This window comes from Drosophila albomicans, chromosome 2L (genome assembly GCF_009650485.2).
Source record: "Drosophila albomicans strain 15112-1751.03 chromosome 2L, ASM965048v2, whole genome shotgun sequence".
Lineage (NCBI taxonomy): Eukaryota > Metazoa > Arthropoda > Insecta > Diptera > Drosophilidae > Drosophila > Drosophila albomicans.
In genome coordinates, this window is record NC_047628.2 from 2,147,953 (window position 1) to 2,167,553 (window position 19,601).

Sequence of the window (19,601 nt, forward strand, 5' to 3'; positions counted from 1 at the left end):
ATGTTTATGGTTTTGTCTATCACTTCATATAAAATTTTTCAGTACATACATATATATGTACACACTTACTGTGTTTGCACATGTTTGTATTTAAATGTGTGTATGTGATTGTATTTATAAATTTAAAAAATGTGGTCTGATTCTGATGTCTGCGATTTCCAAAGTATCACGCATCAAACGCAAGTAACGGCTGTTAACTATTATTGCTGTTAAATTCTGATAATACTACTCAACATAATATGTTACGAAGGGCATAAATAACAGCGGCTGTAAATGAGCAGCCCTATAATGGAAAATGTTAACAGCAAAATATGAGCTTTTTATGCTTATCTCGCTTGCCTCCGTTGGCGTTTCTGCAAATGTCGACTCTCTTGCTCTCACTGCGCACAGCAAAAGAGAAGCTTTCACAAGCGTCGCTGAAGTCACTGCTGTCGTATATAAGCCCAGCGCTCACCTGATGCCTCGACTATTCGTAATTCATATTTTGTCGTTAGATCGCGCAAAATAACCCGGTAGGTTTGCCATTAGCCGTTACCCCTTTTACAAGTGTTTCGCATCAATTACATTCAAGTCTATCGCAAAAGTTTGTTCTGGCTAGAGCTATAAAAACAAAACATAAATATTTCGAAACCGCAAAGTTCTTTAAAGTGTTCGACGAAAAACGAAGTAATAGTTTTGGTTAAAACTGCATAATTTGTATTGCAACTTATAGCTTTCTGTCGTACGTTTTTGGAAAACAGTAAGGACCGACTGCCCAAAAACTGCTCATCGACTTTTAGCGCTCCCATCACCAGTCAAAAGAACCCGTGCAAGTTGCTTTTGACTCAGAAAAACAGCTGTCGAGGAATCGCCTGATTTTTAGGTATGTATTCGGTTGGCACACACACAAATGGAAATTTACGTCTGCATGTATATGGATTTCTGTTTCTGAAAACAGTGGAGTGAATGAATCTAAAAAAAGAGAAGAAATAGTGAAAAAAAATTATAAGTGAAAATACTATTGAAACGATGCGAGTTTATTAAACACATTGACATCCTAAATTTAACAACAAAATGGACATTTAATAACAATTAAGGTGTACTGTATTTGAAACAAGTCTGAAATCGAATATTTTGTTACTAAAAGTGATCAGCAAATTAGCAGACTGAATAGAGGTTCAAATTTAAACTTTATCTCATTTTACAACAGCTGCGCAATCTTTGACATACCGAAGCCTGTGCTTATATTTAATATTATTACAAATAGCAAAGCGTGAAAAGACTCCCATATCTTAATAATTTGCATAACAAATATATTTGTTAATACCTAGGGTCCAAATTCCCCAAAGTTAGAGAACCTAAACTAGAATGTACATTTATGGGCTTCACTGTCAGTGTTATCTTGACTTAATAGGGTTTCATCTGCTAATTGAAAGTATCTCCATTTATACGATTTCTATTAGACCCAAGGAACGAGCCAAGCAACAGCCACCAAATCAATCATTAATTATTTCAACTTTAATTGCCTAAGAGCACCAGAGAAAACCGTCTATGTATATATGTATATACATATAGAACATATCTTGAGATCGCAGTATCACTTTACTTAGTATATACGTACGTATATGTATATTTATTTAAGTAATCGCCCCATTTAATTTTCCGTTTGTCATTGACAATGAACTTGAGGCGCACGCCTCATACCACGGTGGTCTGGATGCGTAGCTGGGACTCGGAATTCTAGCACCAGGTGCAAATGCCCCTATAATCGATAATTGTGGAAAAAGAACTAAGTGCATAAATATATAATGAGTAAATGGGTTGTGATGGGTGTTTGGGGTTGTAAGGCTAAGAGCCAATACTAATGTAGACTCTTTTGTTTACACATTTGGGTATCGGATGACGCAATTTTGGAATTCTCCCACAGTCCGTATAGATATTTATCTTGTACAGTACGTAAGCAATTAATCTAAAAGGATATTGGACTGTCTGATTGTATTCAAATGCACTACAAGCCATGCAAATCAAGAAGAAAAATCGAACGCAAAGCAAATGAGATGATGATGCGACTCAAAACTAACAAAAATGTATAAATACTACTTCAATGAACTTGGGGAAATCACGCCACCTTATCTCATTCTACAAATTGCTCATGAACAGGCGTCATGCTCATGTCAATGCGTGCGTATGCCTGTGTGCGTTGAAATGTACATATGTATGTGTTGCCGGCTGGCTTGCAAAGTGATGCCGAGTCCAGTCTCTCTTTTGTTGCTATCGCAATGTTTTCGCGTTGATACCCTCTCTCTCTGTCTCGGTCGTCTCATTCTCACTATATTGTAAACATAAACACTCTTGTATGTACGTAAATATGTTTAGCCGGCATACACAAACACGCTTGATAAATGTGTATGTGATTTGTTTGGTTAGAGATAAAAAGATTAAAAGCAACTAACTAAATTTATGCTTAAAATAATCATGCTTATAAAAACCAATATGTACATAACCTACGCAACACAATTATTGTTTTGTTTTCTTTATAAGTTTAGCGTACATATAGAGAAAGCTTTCTGTTATCGTTTAACTGTTGCCAAACACTTATCCAGCTACAACTTATGTATGTACATATGTATGTGTGCAAACTAATGTACATATGTACATATTCACACAAGTAAGATAGAACTGTTCAATGTTTGCCTCATTCGCTATACTACTTGCCAACCACCGGTTCAACTTTAACTGCCTAATTCTCTTTTACTCTTTTTGTTGTGCCGTTCTCATTCTGCACATCGTACGAGTTTTGTCGGCGAATAAGAAAGCAGCGCACTCGATGTATAAGTGTGAGTGAGCTACCAGCTGCTGCTGGTAGCAGCCTGATGCAAAACCCTGGGTACTCCCCAATGCTAACATGTTTTACGTTACACTGTTATGCTTTCTAAGGGCAGTATGTTTTCTATATATGTATATACATACGTATACCGGTAGTGTTGCGCATTCACTAATCACGCCACAAGCAGCCGTCGTTGCACGCCCGTCCAGCTTCTCCAGAAATCACCTGATTTTCAATCACTACTAACTTTCCACAATGACCGGCCGGGCTGGTGCTAAGCTTTAGAGAGCAATACGTTAAAAAGCTTTTTGTGAGAGGCAATCAAATTAACAGCAGAACTGTATATTAACAGAAAAGTGACGCGCCTATTAATATTGCCACCAGTGTAGATATTAGTTACCCAGATCAATTTTGTTTAAAATAAAAAATTAATGCATAAACGTAAAAAGTAATAAAATTTAGGTTTTGGTTAATTTTAAATAAAATTAACAAACTATAAAATAGTATTAATACCACAGCAACCCTTGTCTTTTGAGCGTTTTTTTCGAAGTTTTTTTGACTAGAAAGAAAATTTGGGTATGTTGTGAAACATATGTATATTTAAAAGTACAAAAAAATTATTTTCATATAACAAAAGAGACAAAATGGCGGCGATATGGCCCACGCAGTGAGACGTGTTTCGCTGGAAGACCTCCACGACACGCAGCACAAGTGGTGTAAATTTGAACCTACCGGTCGGGGAAAAAATAACTTAATTTAAATCGATTTATCTAGAGAATACCGTAAGGATTTTTGATAATATTGATTTTGTGATTTTGGTAAACGTTATTACAAAAAAGTCTAAACTCCATTTATAATTTCGGTAAAAATTGCTCAGTCAATTTTAAAAAATCGGTACGATATTTCCTGTGTATTCGCGGCCTAAACACATGGTCAATAAGTTACGCAAAAATGTTGAAAATTATTCGAGTTATACCGCGGGTCAATTTCAAAAACCATGTTTTGAGTAAAATGCGTTCAAAGTTTGATATGCCATTACATTACATGTGACGGTTCCTTTCAAAAAAACTCAAATTTAGGATCAAAAAAAGTTTTTCCCCCAAATTTATTGTTTAACTGTATTCTAGATTAGTTAAACTATCTTTTAAACAAAAACAGAAGAAAATGGATTTTTTGAAAATTTTACAGTGCTGTTACCCATTAAAATAGAACTGCTTAGCAATTTTATGTAACTATATTTATTCATATACACATATTTTATATATTCTTGTAGCACTTGTTGTTTCTCAACAACAAGAACACTTTTAACAAAAAATTTCCGATTGGCATTTCCGGAAAAATACACCGATCTAAATAATTGACTTACCATAAATCAATTTTGAGAATTTAATTTTCTTTTTTTAATTTTGTCAGCTTAAAGTGCCCAATATAGCAAGACATAGAACCAACTGATGATTTTAATATTTGCATCCAGACTAGAAACAAAAGAAATTTAATAACATTTAAAGTTACAAAAGATACTTTATCAAAAACTTTCGTCTATAGCTGATTTTTGTTTTGTTCTTGCAGTCGCTAAAAACTGTTGAAAGTCGTGGACCAGCAAGCTGATTCTGTCAAGCGCAGTGGTAACAATAGCACGCAGACTGCAGAAAGTAAAGTTAAAAGTGCAAGGGCACTGCGTCGGCGACGACGTCGAAATAAAAACCAACAAAATTCGCATCAACCTGACTCCGTTGCGGAGCCACAAAGCCAGATAACAGCAAGTACCTCCAATTTTCACGAACCGATAGACAATATCAAAATGCCGGCCCGTTTTGTCGATGACGTCATCACAGCTGAGCCAGCGACGCGTACTGCCGCTCAATTGGACCTGGGCGGCGGTCACTATGCGGCTCCTCGTCAGCAGCAGCAGCTGTTAAATGATGAAATTGCTATTACTGGCTTCTCTGGCCGATTGCCCGAGAGCTCCACCATTGATGAATTTAAAAAGAATCTATTCGAGGGCGTTGATATGGTTAACGATGATCCCAGACGCTGGGAGCGTGGTAAGTGTAGCACTTACTATCTATTGCCATTGCCATTAGCACAATCTAAAGGTCTGACTTCATTGCAACAGGTCTATATGGACTGCCGGACAGAATGGGAAAGATCAAGCAGACTGATCTGGAGAACTTTGATCAACAATTCTTTGGCGTGCACCAGAAGCAGGCCGAGTGCATGGATCCCTTGCTTCGCATGATGCTTGAATTGACGCATGAAGCAATCATTGATGCCGGCCTAAATCCAACGGACTTGCGCGGATCTCGCACTGGTGTGTACATTGGCGTATCGACTTCCGAAACGGAGCAGCATTGGTGCTGTGATCCAGATCGTGTGAATGGCTATGGGTTAACCGGCTGTGCTCGTGCCATGTTCGCCAATCGCATCTCATTCACATTCGATTTTAAAGGACCCAGTTACAGCATTGATACCGCATGCTCCAGCTCGCTATATGCCCTGGAGCAGGCTTTTTCTGACATGAAGGAGGGCAAGATCGATAATGCATTGGTCGCCGGTGCTGGTCTTATTCTCAAGCCGACCATGTCGTTACAGTTCAAGAGACTGAACATGTTGAGTCCGGATGGTAGCTGCAAAGCTTTCGATGAGTCTGGCAACGGTTATGTTCGCTCCGATGGCTGTGTGGTCTTGCTGCTTCAAAGAACTTCGGCTGCCAAGCGTGTATATGCGTCTATTCTCAACGTTCGCACTAATACAGATGGCTACAAGGAACAGGGCATCACGTATCCCATTGGAAGTATGCAGAACCGTTTGATACGCGAAACCTATGAGGAAATTGGTCTTAATCCCAATGAAGTAGTTTATGTGGAAGCTCACGGCACAGGCACCAAGGTTGGCGATCCTCAAGAAGTTAATTCCATTACTGATTTCTTCTGCAAGAATCGTACTACACCACTGTTGATTGGCTCCGTTAAATCGAACATGGGTCACTCGGAACCCGCTTCTGGTGTTTGCTCGGTGGCGAAAATTTTAATAGCTATGGAAGAGGGCATCATTCCCGCCAATCTGCACTACAACAAACCTAATCCTGATTTATATGGTCTTCTGGATGGTCGTCTGAAGGTGGTTGACAAAAATTTGCCCTGGAACGGAGGCATCATCGGCCTCAATTCCTTTGGTTTTGGAGGTGCCAATGCTCACGTGATCCTTAAATCGAATCCCAAACCAAAGACCGTTACACCTCTCAACAGTTCGCCTAAGTTAGTTGTCGCCTCTGGCCGCACTTTTGAGGCGGTACAAACCCTACTGGAATCAACAGCCAATCACTCTAATGACGATGAGTACTTGCAGCTGATCAATGACATCCACTCCAAACCTATTCCATTACACTATTTCCGCGGCTACAGCGTGGTGAGCAACAAAGGATCACTGCAACGTGAAGTGCTGGACTTTAGCGATGAGAAGCGTCCAGTGTGGTACATCTACTCCGGTATGGGCAGTCAGTGGGCTAGCATGGCCAAAGATCTGATGCAGATTGATGTATTTTCCAAGACGATACAGCGTTGCGCCGACGTTCTAAAACCGGAAGGTATCGATTTGATTGATGTACTCACCCGTTCTACAGATAAGAGCTTTGAGAACATTCTCAACTCATTCATCTCCATTGCTGCCATGCAAGTGGCTTTGACCGATCTGTTGAGTTCCCTGAACATTCATCCCGATGGCATTGTTGGCCATTCGGTTGGCGAACTGGGTTGTGCCTATGCCGATGGGTGCTTCACTCCCGAGCAGACGGTGCTGGCTGCGTATTGGCGTGGCAAGAGCATTCTGGATACTCAGTTGCCGAAGGGCAAGATGGCAGCTGTTGGTCTAAGCTGGGATGAAGCTCACAAGCGCGTGCCCAGTGACTGCTTCCCCGTATGTCATAATAGTGAGGACAACTGCACGATCTCTGGTCCAGATGCCTCCATCGAAGCACTCGTAGCTAAATTGAATGGTCAAGAAATATTCGCCAAGGCAGTAAACAGTAGCGGCTACGCGTTCCACAGCAAATATATTGCAGATGCTGGACCCAAACTGCGCAAGAGTCTCGAAAAGATTATTCCCAATGCCAAAAATCGCACTGCACGTTGGGTGAGCACAAGCATTCCGGAATCCGCTTGGGGCACTCCCATTGCCATGCAATCATCAGCTGCCTATCACGTGAACAATCTGCTTTCTCCGGTTCTCTTCCATGAGGCACTCCAGCATGTGCCCAAAAACGCAATTTCCATTGAGATAGCACCTCATGGTCTGTTACAGGCCATTCTGAAGCGTGCCTTAGGACCAGATGCTACCAACTTGAGCTTAGTAAAGCGCGGCCATGAAAATAACGTGGAGTTCTTCCTCAGCAACGTAGGAAAACTCTTTGCCGCCGGAGCGCAACCGCAGGTGCTTAGCTTGGTGCGCCCCATTACCTATCCAGTTGGAAGGGGCACACCAATGTTGAATTCTATGGTTGGTTGGGATCACACGCAGAAGTGGTTGGTGGCCAAATTTGGCAAGGAAACGACGTCGGGGGAAACCATTGTCGAAGTGGATCTATCGAAGGAGGAGGATGCCTTCTTGGCTGGCCATACCATTGATGGTCGAATTCTGTTCCCTGCCACCGGCTATATGACTCTCGCTTGGATGACTTTTGCTAAAATGCGTGGTGGTGAATTTCACAAGACGCCGGTCGTGATGGAGAATCTTGTGTTCCATCGAGCCACCATTCTGAATAAGAACGCTGTCGTCAAGTTCGGAATTAATTTCTTCGATGGTACTGGTAACTTTGAGATATGCGAAAGTGGTAGTTTGGCAGTCTCCGGCAAGATTAGCATTCCAGAAAGCATTAGCAACGAGGAACTGCCTTTGGAGCCCCAAACGCCTAGTACCGTCGCCAAGCAGCTGGTTACCAATGATGTCTACAAGGAGCTGCGTCTTCGTGGATACGATTATTCTGGCATTTTCCGTGGCATCATCAACTCGGACACATTTGCTTCAGCCGGACATCTGCAATGGGTGGATAACTGGGTTAGTTTCATGGATACGATGTTACAGTTCAGTATTCTCAGCAAGAACTTGCGTGAGCTGTATTTGCCCACACGCATTGAAAAGGCTGTCATCAATCCTCTGAAGCATTTGGAACTGATAAACGGACTAAGCAAAGAGTCCCAATCGGATGTTGGCCTCCCTGTCTCTTGGTACGACAGAATCAATGTAATCAAAAGTGGTGGAGTAGAGTTGCGTGGACTGAAAGCCTCGCTGGCTCAGCGTCGCCCCGGCACACAGAATCCTCCAACTTTGGAGCGGTACACTTTCGTTGCGAATAACAATACAACGGAGTTGAATGAGAACACAGAAAAAGCTCGTTTGCATGCATTAGATGTGGCCATTCAGCTGATAATTGAGAACTCGAGCGGTGCCGTCAAACTAAAGGGTGTTGAGCTGGCCAATGGTCGCAATCCTGACGTGCTTGTGGCCAATCACCTACTGCAGATCATTGAGGGTGAACCTGTGCTTACTGGCGATGTAGCAGTGGTCACATCGAATAACAATGAAGAAACGATTGCCGCCTCTTTGGGTGACTCTGGTGTACGCGTTGTGTCCAAGGATGTATTGAAAGAACCCGTAGAACAGAACTGTCACTTTGTCTTCGGCATTGATGTCCTCTCCCGGCCGGATACAAAAACCCTTGAGAATAGCATAGCCAGTATACGCGACACCGGCTTTCTCATTCTGGAAGAGAGTGTCGCCACTTATACCAAAACAGGACGTGCCCTTTTGGAAAAGTTTGATTTTGTTCCTGTGCAAGAGCAAACCCTAGGAGGAACCCGTGTTCTGGTCCTGTCTCGTCGCAAGGTTGACTTGAAGACTCGCAAGTTTGCCATTGTTCAGTTGACAGAACAAAACTTCAACTGGGTAGATGAACTAAAGAAATCACTCAGCGTGGCGGCCACAGAGGAGCAGTATGTTTATATTGTTTGCCAGAATGAAGAGCTTTTCGGTGCTGTTGGCTTGATGACTTGCGTCAAGAATGAGAACGGTGGCAAGCTGGTGCGCCTCGTCTTTGTTCAAGATAAAATTTCTGAGAAATTCTCACTGACAGCGCCTATTTATCAGAAGCAGCTGGAAAAAGATCTGATTTCGAATGTACTTAAGAACGGCAATTGGGGCACTTTCCGTCATCTGAAACTGGAGACGCAGCAGGCGACCCTACAAGTAGAACATGCCTACGTGAACGCCCTCGTCAAGGGTGACTTGGCTTCGCTCAAATGGATTGAGGGTGCCAAGGTCGACGATTCTACAACCAAGAAGGATCTGGAAACCTGTACGGTTTACTATGCGCCTGTTAATTTCCGTGATGTGATGTTATCTTCAGGCAAACTGGCTGCTGATGCGCTGCCCGGCGATTTGGCAGAGCAAGATTGCGTTCTTGGTCTGGAGTTTGCTGGACGTGACAGTACCGGTCGCCGTGTGATGGCCATGGTGCCAGCTAAGTCGCTCGCCACCACCTGCCTGGCCAGCAAGCGCATGATGTGGCAAATCCCTGATAAGTGGACTATGGAAGAAGCCTCCACGGTTCCTTGTGTCTATGCTACCGTCTACTATGCCTTGGTTGTGCGCGGACAAATGAAGAAAGGCGAACGCATTCTTATTCATGCCGGCTCTGGTGGTGTGGGTCAGGCTGCAATCTCTGTGGCATTACATCATGGCCTGACGGTCTTCACCACAGTCGGTAGTAAAGAAAAACGGGAATTCCTGCTGAAGCGCTTCCCCAAGTTGCAGGCCCGAAACATTGGCAATTCGCGAGACACATCCTTCGAGCAGCTGATAATGGTCGAAACCAATGGTAAAGGCGTTGACCTTGTGCTTAACTCATTGTCGGAGGAAAAACTGCAGGCATCCATCCGTTGCTTGGGACTCAACGGTCGCTTCCTGGAGATCGGAAAATTCGATTTAAGCAATAATAGTCCATTGGGTATGTCCGTTTTCTTGAAGAATACCTCCTTCCATGGCATTCTTCTTGACAGTGTTATGGAAGGTGAGGAAGAAATGCAAAATCAAGTAGTGTCGCTCGTGGCCGAAGGAATCAAGAGTGGTGCTGTTGTCCCATTACCAACATCGGTGTTCAATGATAGGCAAGTGGAGCAGGCCTTCCGTTTCATGGCATCAGGCAAACACATTGGTAAGGTGGTCATCAAAGTGCGTGACGAAGAGGATGGAAAGAAGACCTTGTTACCTAAATCTCGTCTAATCAATGCAATCCCTCGCACCTATATGCACCCTGAAAAAAGTTACATACTTGTTGGAGGCCTTGGTGGTTTTGGATTGGAGCTAACCAACTGGATGGTGTCGCGTGGTGCTCGATACATTGTGCTTACCTCAAGGTCGGGTGTGAAGACTGGATACCAGGGACTCATGATACGCCGTTGGCAAGAACGTGGTGTGAAAGTTGTGATTGATACCAATGATGTGACAACAGCAGCTGGAGCGAAGAGGTTGCTGGAAAGCAGCAACAAACTGGCCTTAGTTGGTGGCATCTTTAACCTAGCTGCAGTGCTACGCGATGCTTTGATCGAAGATCAAACGGCCAAGGATTTTAAGACGGTTGCTGACCCCAAGGTGACAGCTACCAAATTTTTGGACCAGTACTCGCGCACTATTTGCACTGAGTTGGATTACTTCATCTGCTTCTCGAGTGTCTCCTGCGGCCGTGGTAATATTGGACAATCCAATTATGGTCTAGCCAACTCAGCCATGGAACGTATTTGTGAGCAGCGCCAGAGCAGCGGCTTTCCTGGAACAGCAATTCAATGGGGTGCCATTGGTGACACTGGCTTGGTGCTGGAAAATCTCGGTGACAATGATACGGTCATTGGAGGCACATTGCCCCAACGTATGCCCTCATGCCTGCAGACAATCGATTTGTTCTTGCAACAGCCTCATCCCGTGCTCGCCTCAATGGTTGTTGCTGAGAAGCGCAAATCTGATTCTTCGGCTGGTGTCAGTCTGATTGCCACTATATCGAATATTTTGGGACTGCGTGACACCAAGAATATTCAGGACGCCTCTTCACTTGCCGATCTGGGCATGGATTCGCTGATGGGCGCCGAGATCAAACAAACCTTAGAACGTAACTTTGACATTGTGTTGTCTACACAGGAAATTCGACAGCTAACTTTCGGAGCTCTCAAGCAAATGGATGGTGGCGCCGAAGTTAAGCCTGCAACCAATGCAACAAGTGTTGCTGCTCCAGCTATTGCGGCTGAGCCTGCAGTCGCCAAAACATCAGTACATTCATCAAGAACTGCCAGTCCATTGGGTGATGGCACCCAAGTTGTGTTTACCACAGCTCTTATACCGACCGAAGAAATAGTGCGTCTTGAGACTCTCGCTGCAAAGAGCAGCAAGCAGATTCCCATCTTCTTCATATCACCCATTGAGGGCTTTACAACAGCGCTTCAACCACTTGCTAAGAGACTAGAAGTACCTGCATATGGCCTGCAATTTACACAAAATGTTCCTCTTGAATCCATCGAAGCTGCTGCGAAATTTTACATTAAACAATTGCGCACCGTGCAACCAAAGGGTCCCTACAAATTGGCCGGCTACTCCTTTGGATGCCTACTTACCTATGTGATGGCGGGCCTGCTCGAGGAAACAAATGAAATCGCCAGCATCATCATGTTGGATGGAGCCCCCACCTATGTCAATTGGTTTACGAGCAGCTTTAAGCAACGATACACCGTCGATGATGATAACAGTAAGCAGAGCTATGGCCTGGCTTACTTTGGAATTGTGCTTGCCAACATTGATTACAAGGCGGTAAGTTACTAAATAAATATATTTCTCGATTTTTTTGAAACTCATAATTAACATATACTGTTCTTTTTCAGCTGGTTCGCTTGCTACTGGTGATACCTACATGGGAGGAGAAATTAGAAAAGTTTGCCGAGATAATTAGTGTAGAAATTACACAACCCGTAGAAACTGTAAGAGACACTCGACGGCTTATACAAAAATTAGAAACTAATTTATCAACTCATTTCGTCTTCTGTTTAGATTCGCATGGCTGCCAAAGTCTTTTACAGGAAGTTGGAGTTGGCTGATAACTACAAGCCAAAGTTGAAGCTGAAGTCAAAGGTTACATTGGTCAAACCAACAGATAACTCAGCCAAACTGGACGAGGACTATCGCTTAAAAGAGGTACTTTTTTAAAAATATAAAATTTTCTTAGTGTTAATCATTTGTTTCTTTTTTTTTAAGGTTTGCACAAGACCCGTTGAAGTGCACACAGTCGAGGGCAACCATCGCACATTCCTTTTAGAGGATCAATCGCTAGTAACAATTCAGAGTATACTGGAGCGATTATTCAACTAGTTACCTTAGCTGCATAGTTTCATAAAGCACACGCACATTAACATAAAGAATACTCATGTTCTATCTAACCTATGTTCCAATGGAAGTTACACCGCGAATTTTCGCTCTCTACCCTTTATTATAGGGAAAATGCACAGCTTGATCTTAAAAACAACTCTAGCTAGCACATTTAGTAAATGAATTTATATTAACGAGCTACAATGAATGTAATGCTAAATCCACATATATACATCATCATCATAAATCACCAATTAGAACTGCCGTCTTGCAGGGCTAGTGGGCCAAGGTCCAAAATGTATGCCTACTTGCTCTGTGATTCCTGGCAGTTCTATTAGTATACCAAACTTCATTATACATTCCTTAAGAGCTATAGCTACGCGCTAGACGTCCCAACTTACCAAATATATCTATATATATAAATATGTATATTTACGTATATGCTTTAAATATGTGCACATCGATCGCATTCTTTAATTTTAATTAAAATAAGTTAACAGAATTTTGCAGTGTGGCAAAGAATGAATTTCTTTTCTTAATCCATACAATTAACAAAAGCCAAAACCTCTTTATTATTTTGATGTATAAAATATCACTCATAATTATTGGATATAAATAAAATGCATATACACTAATAAATAAATTGTTTTTTCTTTTTATACTCTAACCATTATACATACAATAAAAGGTAAACCAAAAAACTGAGAACTTGATTTTTTACCTACATATAATGGTTTCTTGAAAACCTTCCAAGTTTTTTATTCAGCCATAAGCACATTTGTGGACGTTAACGTGACTTTTAGATTTTCCCTTCACACCGTCACGGAATTATTGTCCGGCTAAGGGCATGTCTAAGCTATAGAGCACGGATAATAGTTACGTAATCTAAGTTATCTCCATAAATTTTATTACAATTAAATTTAAAAAGTTTCAGCATTATATAGGGTAAAAATCAGATGCATATGAAAGTATATATTATACACACTATACACTACAATATACTTTTTTGATAGCCGTTAGTGATCTACAAATTTGGTATTTTCGAGAAAGTTAAACGATATTCCATAGTCGAGCACATTTGACTGTACCTTTCTCACTTTGTAGAGTTGAAAGACTTATACGGTTTCATACCGGATAGAAAATAAACATTCAGCATACGTATCGGTTTGGTTCTTAGATAGTAAAATCATGCAATAGAAATAGCCATATCTGACTGTGCATATTATTTATTTTACAATTCGCAAAAATAAACAAATTTCATACAACATTTTAAAGTTCTTAGAATGTTTGGTTTATTTCCAGTGCTACCCGAAAATTTTGATAACAGGGACTCATAAATCAATAAAATTAATTTGTATCTCGAAGTGGAGTCGACTTTTAGCTTTCCCTTTTTTTTGTGAACTAGCATTAGCAACATATGCTATCATTTATAGCTAGTCGACTTGATTTACGTAAGCAAACCTGAATTAAAGAAAACCTTTAAAAAATCATATATAACTATATTACGGAGTATAAAAATAATAGAAAACATTAAAATCAGCTGAACAGACGCTTATTCTGGTTTGTGGACTGGCTGTTGATAAGCAATTGATAAGCAGACGTTGCCCAGGCTTTATTGCTTGGTTTTTTTAATTGCAGACCATTCATATACTCTATACACATATCAATATTGTGTATAGTTCAGTGTGAATTAAAATAACCAGAATATAATCGAAAGTATATCAAGTTTCATTGATTTTTAGAACTACGAATCCCTAAAAGTATGCTTTAATTCTTTAATACGGCTTCCATCAATTCAGGGTTCATTTAAGTCGGGTTGAATAGTTATCATGACAGGGTACCAACAAGCGTTAATTGTCGATTAGCAGGAACTTAAATTTTTGTTTTTAACAATTCTTTGGTGATGACCCCAAAATATGTAGAATACAATATATATATGATTCGGATTGTAATCAGAGTAGAAAAGGAGCACAATGACACCCATACTCGTATTCACGTAAACACATTCTTATAGGTGTGAGTGCGCAATCCTCTCAATTATTCTTATCAGCGCTGATAAGCACAGCCAGCGTCTGGCTTGGGTTGAATTGAATTTGGAAATACATTTTTGCCCAAAAATTTGTCAACTTTTCAGTTTACGAAAAACACGCGTCCGACTTAAATGACTTGCTTGTAGTATGTAAATAGAAGTTGTGGTGGCCAAGATTAATTAATACAAATAAGCTAATAATTAGCAGCTTAATACAAAATCGATTTTATCACCGAAAACAATTTATTTGCATAAGTAATTGCTAAAAAAAAAATAAATAACTTTGACATAACAAACAGTAATGCGATCGAAGTGAAAATGTGTGTCAGATGGTCATATGAAATTTGAATATGACTAGTCACTAGTACGTTAGGTCAGTTATACCGGTATTATGTTGTCTCGAATATTTTTACAAATGCAAATTATTTGTTTTTTATTATAAACAAAAACCCATCTGCATTTATTCACTTTGGAAATAATAGTAAAAGAAAATATAAATATCGGTAGCAATAAGCATCAATAGTTTCGTTTATGTCTCTTCGTACCTCCGCATTGTGTTTGCTTTTCAAATTATTAGTATTAGTAGACGTGAATGTAATTAATTGTAAGAATAATAAGAATCAGTCGTCATAGCAGTGTTGCTAAAATCAGCGATTCTCCCTCCTAAAGTCATAGCGGGCGAAATTTGTAAAGTGCGTACAATAGGGAGTCTGGCTTTTTAAAATGGATTTCCAAATACGATCTCCGGTTATTGAACATGTTTAAATGAATAAATACGTTCTTATACGAGCACTAAACAACATATGAAATATACTAAAAGTACAAGGAAATCTAACAAATGTAATATGGTTAATTAATCACTTCATATTGTTGTCGTCACATGCAATTCGCCAAAGTTAGATCGTCAGAATAAAGCACGTTCTAATTGGTTCAATGAAATTATTATGAAAAATTTCTTTTAACACTTTTTTAAAGTGACTAGATCGAAATTTCCCATCTTTACTGATTACTTTCAAATTGAAAAATGTTATTTGCTCAATACATTGAATTTAAGTAAGTGAGTAAGTAAATTAGAATATTAATATCAATATAGAACGGGTACATTTATATATTATACATATCCATATTCTTGCTACAATGCTTTTTCTGTGCTCGTAGGTTTCGAGTCCATCCATAACAGTGCATCGATCTCACATGTGTCATAGAACTATTATAATTGATAAAAGTGTGTATTCTACACGGGTTTAGATCGCCATTAAATTATACTACATTTATTGTACTGAATTCACTAAAATTTTAGAACAATTACACTCGAAATATATACATATATATGAATATCTACTTTACATTTAAGCAAATGAATGCATCCCCCGGTGGGAAATAAATGATTCAAGGTTCCAACATGCAACAGGCTTCGAAATCGCTTTGAACATTAAATATACAAACACATTCGGCGATTGATCCGAGAAATATGACTGTATCGCAGTTAGCAAAGATTTGGTAGAATAATAAATCTTCGATGTATCAATGGCGGTTTTATAACTTAATTAGAAATTTAGAATATTTTTTTTGTTATCTTAATTGCATTCTATTCTCGCATACATTTACGCTATGAGGTAAATGCGAAAGTTGGTCACCAGAAGGTAGTTATATCACTTGCACGTTCCCATGAGAATGCAATTGAATATTTATTAACTAATAGTAGATAATGTATTCTAATAAGTTTATTAAGTGCAAATGATTTCAAAGTTGTATTGGCCCTTTAGGTCTCAGTGCGCAATCGATCTGTTTATAATTCTACCCTCTTCTATTAAACACATTGTAGCTTTTTACCAAATAATCAAATATTAACTCAATCGCTTTTATTCATTTGTGCCTACATTTTATCACCTCTAACTATGCTTTTTATTATAAGAAATAAATGTAATATAACAAATATATATGCTAAAAGCGATACAATCTTACATACGATACAATAAAAAAAACACTTCACCAGACACACTTTTTTATCAAAGATTTAAATGTCGACAAATCTGAAGTTATCGCATAGTCCAAACGAAAGTTTAAGCAACGCGTTATAAGCTTCATCTAGAACAAGGGTACAAAATTAATCATTTACACTTCGAATCCGAATTCGTCAAACATGAACAAGCTTTTGCGAAGCTTAAACCGCAGCTATAGTTCAGAGATGGGACAATGGGGTGTGTGTCGTATCCAAAACAACCGATTCGACCGAAACGATGTGAACTATTTTGATAAGCTCACTCACCGGGTTTATGACAGTATGACAGTATTTGTACGAGTGCGAAATCTGGGGACCGATTCATGGCTGACGACCCTAACTCAGTTCAAATCCAAAACTCACATCAAACGCAGTTCAGTTTTCGCTGCCATTGACGACAGACTGCGAGTAAAGTGATCAGCTCGTTGGATGTTGCAGCCTCCAATCCAACATCGTAAGCTCGCCGCGCAAAAATCTCCGAGTTCAAATAACCGTACAAATAAACTAGATTGCATTTACTACTGTGTGCGTGTATGTGTGTTCGTATCTGTGTGCGTTTGTGAACGTGTCTGTTCCTCTGCCGTGCGCCCATTAATGTTTATGTGGGAGTGTGTGACTCTTGGTGTAAATCTGTGTGTGTGTTTTTGTATGTCCATTTCTATGAGTACGACTATAAGTATATATAGCAGCGCCAAAAGTTGCAAATGTTCATTCGAACATCAAACTTCTTCGATAAACGTCAAATTCTAACGGAAGATCATAAATCGAAAATCAATCTAGACCGCCATTTGCTCCAAACAGTGTAATTACACTTCCGGTACATAGTTTTATTCGAAGTGCAGGATGATGGCACCAACGTATGATTCGTAGTGAAACCGGACTCATTTGCGTGCTTCCAAATTTACACGCGTCTTACAAACAGTGCAAATAACAATAGATAAAATACGAACATACATACTCATGAACTTACTTGTAGTATCAACATAACATATGTATGGCATACAAAAGTACGTTAATATATATTTACGTATACATATGTACATAAATACGACACACACGCGATAGGGGATTACTTTTTCGTAGTCGTGCTCTCTCGCACTCGCACTTGCCGCACACGCACTCACCAATTGCAATCGCCGGAGACGCCGCCACACCAGATTCGTAACCGCTGCTTAATTTCAACGGTAAACAATTACCACCGATGTAGAAGAATTTTTGATTTTTATTAAATAGAGAATTCTTTATTCGGCACATATGTTTTATCTAAATTATTATTCAATTGATTCATAGTTTACCAAAAGATTGGATATATGATTATAAAACTTAGTTTTCGATTTTTATTCCTTAATGGAAGATGCTGCAGCACCATCCAAATCAAATTTATTTAGTCCAGTTCAATATTTGATTTAGATCCAAAAGATACTTAATCGTACAACGTGGAACCTTGGTATTGTATATGGTTTGATGGTCCAATAGGATCAAATATTATTTGAAAACTTATTCAGATGATGTCCCTCATAATATATATATAATATTATATTATGTCCCATTAAATGGATGATTTGAAATTTTCGTTAGGCTTTTAATTTTAAGAAAGACACTTACAATTGCATTTGATATTTTGAAATAAGCATTACAAGAGAATCGTTCTCTTAATCTCTTTTGTCATTCAGGGTATCGAACTCAAAAATATTCCCCTACTTTAAAAAAAAATAATATAATATGTATTTGCATATATAAAAAGCCTTTGGAAGAACCAATTATGTAAAGCTGTCAATGCTAATGGGTAAAGCAAATCATGAAAGTAAAGTAGAGCGAGAGGAATGGTAACAATTGTATATCTAAGGTAGTGTGTGATTGTGCTTGCCTTATGGAAATCTCCACCTGTTTGCACAAAAGCCTCCAGTTCGCGGGAAAGCTGTAAAAAGTAATAAAATTCACAAGTGCTCAGCAATAGAGGCAGTTATACTAGTATTATACAGGTACTAAGGTAAACATTCGATTAGAGACTTACGCGAGATATGTACATACGAGGTATTCGCATAAATTTAAACTGGAATATCATTTAAGAGTGCAGCAGCAGCAGATCGCTGTTGACAAATGTAATTAGCTTAGAGCTAAGCAGATCTGGGGGTTGTTCTGATAAGCCTCGCAACATTTTCAAGCACTATGCACGACGCCATCGACGTTGCCATTGTCCAATTGGAATTTGTATTGTCACCCGTTCCTTGTCAATTAGCTGGGGTAATTGGAGTACAATATGATTGGGATGAGTCGTGTTGTCTGTTCTACTTTTAGATTTGAACTTGAATAATGTTTGCTGTGTGCCTCCCACTCGGTGTCCCGCTAGGTCGCTTCGTTTTCCGTCTCTCTTCCTCTTCGGATCCGCTCAATAAATATCTCTGGTGATCTTGAAATGCGTGAGGTTCGCTGGATTTATCAGATGATCATCATCATCACGAGCATCATTATAAGCATCAATGGCAAACGACCCCTAATATTTCGAGGAAGTCTTGCTGAGCAGCCGCTACCTTAATGATATTCTCCGCGGGACTTCCATTCCATTTATGAAGCAAATTCACCACTTTGATTTAAATGCGAATGCGAATGCGCTTGACCCAAACTCAGCAGCAACGTTGTTATTGCTGTTATTTTTGTTGCTTTCGCAACAACGGCCAATCTATCCAGCTGGACCTTCAACTAGTCATTGCTAACGCCAGAGACAAGAGCTCGAGTCGGTCCCATGCGAGGCAGAGGTGGAGACTGCGGCAGCATGTTTAATTATTGCGCATACGCTGTCGCAGTAGCAAATCACAAACATCCTGTGCCGCTTAAATCACTTAAATTTTTCCATGTGTTTTGGGTTTGTCTAATTAGCACACAACACATAATTTCCTATCCTAATGTATACTCACATACGTATTGAAAATACTCTTGGTTCGTTTGGAATAATTGGCCGCTCAAAAGAATATGTACTTCAACTTCTTTTTATAATTTTCACCAGTTTTAAATGTTGTTAATAAAAAGAAATGTCAGGATTTTATTATCCACTAATTAAAATTAAGCTTTTCTTCTTTGGCGTCGTCATGGACATGTATGATCCATATGAGTAAATTTATGTACATATAAAGGTTATCTTTTCGCCTTCACCTGCTCGTGCATATGTATTTCAAGTACTCGTATTATTCAGCCCTAATAGGCACCTCCCCATCCAAAAGCCCCAAATGATGGTACTAATATGAAAACATGAACTTAAGTAGATAAAAAGATACGTACATATATATATGTAAATGTATATATGTACAAATATACTCCTATGTACAATCACAAGTTCAAATCTGAGTCTCTGTCAATGCCTTGTCGAG

General features: G+C 39.7%; 1 protein-coding gene and 1 long non-coding RNA gene across 4 annotated transcripts; one reads left to right on the forward strand and one right to left on the reverse strand.

The window, feature by feature from the left end:
- Nucleotides 1-414: 414 nt before the first annotated feature.
- On the forward strand, nt 415-12,848 carry LOC117564656 (fatty acid synthase). Of its 2 annotated transcripts, XM_052002240.1 has the most exons (7): nt 415-512; nt 713-862; nt 4,376-4,851; nt 4,923-11,653; nt 11,725-11,820; nt 11,891-12,034; nt 12,095-12,848. In XM_052002240.1, exons 3-7 carry the CDS (start codon nt 4,608-4,610, stop codon nt 12,206-12,208), a joined length of 7,329 nt encoding a protein of 2,442 aa, XP_051858200.1. In that variant the 5' UTR covers nt 415-512; nt 713-862; nt 4,376-4,607; the 3' UTR covers nt 12,209-12,848. The 2 variants fall into 2 exon arrangements, with proteins under 2 accessions (XP_051858200.1, XP_034099406.1); XM_034243515.2 differs by having other exon boundaries at nt 474-862.
- On the reverse strand, nt 741-3,047 carry LOC117564657 (uncharacterized). Of its 2 annotated transcripts, none has more exons than XR_007954507.1 (2): nt 2,956-3,047; nt 741-951 (listed from the first exon to the last, which is right to left on the reverse strand). It is a non-coding gene; the product is annotated as an uncharacterized LOC117564657 (long non-coding RNA). The 2 variants fall into 2 exon arrangements; XR_004571782.2 differs by having other exon boundaries at nt 2,950-3,039.
- Nucleotides 12,849-19,601: the final 6,753 nt, after the last annotated feature.

Bases quoted from the DNA above. Each gene is read 5' to 3' on its own strand.
- LOC117564656 (XM_052002240.1), top strand. From the start codon at position 4,608: ATGCCGGCCCGTTTTGTCGATGACGTCATCACAGCTGAGCCAGCGACG. The intron at 4,852-4,922 runs GTAAGTGTAGCA...TCATTGCAACAG, and splicing joins TCCCAGACGCTGGGAGCGTG to GTCTATATGGACTGCCGGAC. The intron at 11,654-11,724 runs GTAAGTTACTAA...GTTCTTTTTCAG, and splicing joins CCAACATTGATTACAAGGCG to CTGGTTCGCTTGCTACTGGT.